We start from the raw sequence: 2,557 nt of genomic DNA, 5'->3' as shown, positions 1-2,557 counted from the left end.
CGGGATCTCTTTGGGCGCCTTCGGAGGCCAGTTTGCAAAGGTAAGGCGCAGCTGAAAGCGGGGCGCTTTGAAGAACCGACCTCCTTCTCCCCTGCAGACAGATTTATGCCTGGGAGGTTTTGCCTTGGATTCGCCGCTCTCTAGACGCTCATTTCCCCCATCCGAATCCTCAAAACTCTGCACGGGGGCTTATTTTTTCCTTAAAACTCAAAAAGTAAGCTACTACGTAGTTTTTAGAATTTGGATGTGGGGAGTGCGTCTATAGAGCGGCAAATCCAAGGCTAAACCTCCCTGGCATAAATGGTATTTTGCCATTTATGCATGGGAGGTTTTGCCTTGGATTTGCCACTCTTTAGATGCGCTTTCTCCCTATCCATATTCTCCAAGCAAGATGCCATTTATGCATGGGAGGTTTTGCCTTGGATTTGCCACTCTTTAGATGCGCTTTCTCCCTATCCATATTCTCAAAACTCAACAATAAGCCCCCATGCAGAGTTTTGAGAACTCGGATGGGGGAAATGGGCATCTATAGAGTGGCCAACCCAATGCAAAACCTTCCATGAATAAATGGCCTTAAGGCCTGTGGCCATTTATTCATGGAAGGTTTTGCATTGGGTTGGCCACTCTATAGATGCCCATTTCCCCCATCCGAGTTCTCAAAACTCTTGAGTTCTGAGATTTTGGATGGGGGAAAGGGGCCTCTAGAGAGCGGCGAATGCAAGGCCCAACCTCCCGTGCCTAAAGGCATAAATTCCCCGTCCGAATGCGGGGAAAGCGGGCGGGTCTCGTTTTCCCACCCGTGCGCCGCGGCCGGGCCAGGGCAGGATCCAGCTGCACATACCCCAAAGCCGCGCTCCCCTCGCTCTGTCGCCACCGCTGTTCGGCGCGCGTCTTCGGCAGGAGAGGTGGGCTCTGGAAGGCGCGGGGCGTGGGGAGAGGGCGCTGGCCCGCTGAGCCGTGGGAAAGGCCGCTGCGCCAGTCGGCCCGCCGGGACACGCCAGAAGTGAAAACGAAAGTCTTCCGCCCCGGGCTTTGTGCGGGGTTGCGCATGTGGGAATGGCCGCGGTTGCGCAAGGGTGAGTCAGCTGGCGAGCCTGTTTCCATCTGTTTAGATCAGTGGTTCCCAACCTTTTTTTGACCAGGGACCACTAGGACTTTTTTGTTCAGTGCAGGGACCCCAAGGTTCAAAATAAAAATTCTGAGAATTTGAAAATAAACTTTAATCATAACTGTTAGTTAAACATTAAGCTTAGAATAATATTTGAATATATATTTTATAATAGAGAACTTTTAATTGAAAATATTAATTTATTATGGGTTTATAACTTTGTTTCGCTGACTTTAACTTAGTTCTCGTGGACCCCTGGGGGTCCATGGACCCCTGGTTGGGAACCAGTGGTTTAGATCTAACACTGTACTTATTGCAACATCGTTGTTAAAACCAAACAGGGAAGGAGTGCAATCCTAAACTGGCCTACTCAGAAGTAAGTCCCGTTTTATACAGCGGGGCTCACTTTCCAGAAAGTGTTCTGAGGGCTGTAGCTAACGCAAAGGGGTGGTTCATACTGATGATGAAACGTTTTGCAGTCTATAATTCTTCATAATGCGTGCTCATTGCTCAATGCTCGAATAGGAGTTTGTCAATGAATCGCTGGTTTGGTACTGCATTGGCAGACACTTCCCTTTCAAGCAAAGTCAACAGCTCATCAGTTGCCGCCTCTGAATTCCAAAACAGGAAACTGACAATGTAAGAACTGGAAGGAAAACTATTGCAGGCAATTCAGACATTCATGGTGCAATCCTAAACAGAGCTGTAGCCATCTGAGCGCACTGACTTCAATAGGTGCAACTTTGCTTAGGGTTGCACTGAAAGACTGCTGTCTCTATCTTATAGACTATATGTGATCTTGCAAAGATTGGTAAATGTGTCCAGTGAGGTTTTTTTAAGCATATAATCCGTGCTTGTCTTGCAGAATTCCAGAGGATTCGTTCTGCCATGGCATTGGAAACTGCAGAAACGGAAGAAACTCTCTCTTGTCTCCTCATGACCTTTTATCATCCGAATCAGGAAACAAATAAAGTATTTTGTGACTTGAGCTTTGGCCAGCACCAGCGAGTGAGAGCACACGACGTGGTAAAGTTTGGTAGAGACAGTAGTGTCTGCCATTTTAACTTGAGAGATGGACGCGTGTCCCGCTTGCAGTTTTCTGTACAGTTCTTCAGACAGTTGAACAGCACAGAGATTGGTTTTGAGGTAAAGAATTTGAGCAAAAAGGTGAATCTAATTGTGAACGACGTTGAACTGTCCTACCTGAACAAGGTTGACCTGCCAGAAAAATGCATCCTCCGCTTCGGAGAGTATGAGATCCTAATGGAAAAACAAGGAGGACAATCAGAGGATTACTTTGAAATGCGCTTTAAATTGGCTGATGCTTCATTGTTGCTGGACGAAAACTTATCTTTGCCTGTACCTGAAGGGGGAATTTCATATACTGAATCTCCAACAGAGATAGATGAGAATGAATGGGAAAAATCTCACAAAGGCCAGGCAGGCTAG

At 47.1% G+C, this 2,557-nt stretch overlaps 1 protein-coding gene across 1 annotated transcript; it reads left to right on the top strand.

Annotated features, from left to right (window-relative positions):
* Window positions 1-1,996: 1,996 nt before the first annotated feature.
* On the top strand, window positions 1,997-2,557 carry TIFA (TRAF interacting protein with forkhead associated domain). The gene has a single exon (XM_056855923.1). It carries the CDS (start codon window positions 1,997-1,999, stop codon window positions 2,555-2,557), a length of 561 nt encoding a protein of 186 aa, XP_056711901.1.

This window comes from Euleptes europaea, chromosome 9 (assembly GCF_029931775.1).
Source record: "Euleptes europaea isolate rEulEur1 chromosome 9, rEulEur1.hap1, whole genome shotgun sequence".
Classification (NCBI taxonomy): Eukaryota; Metazoa; Chordata; class Lepidosauria; order Squamata; family Sphaerodactylidae; genus Euleptes; species Euleptes europaea.
Note: the sequence above shows the minus strand (reverse complement) of the source record. Positions and strands in the feature narration are given on the sequence as shown.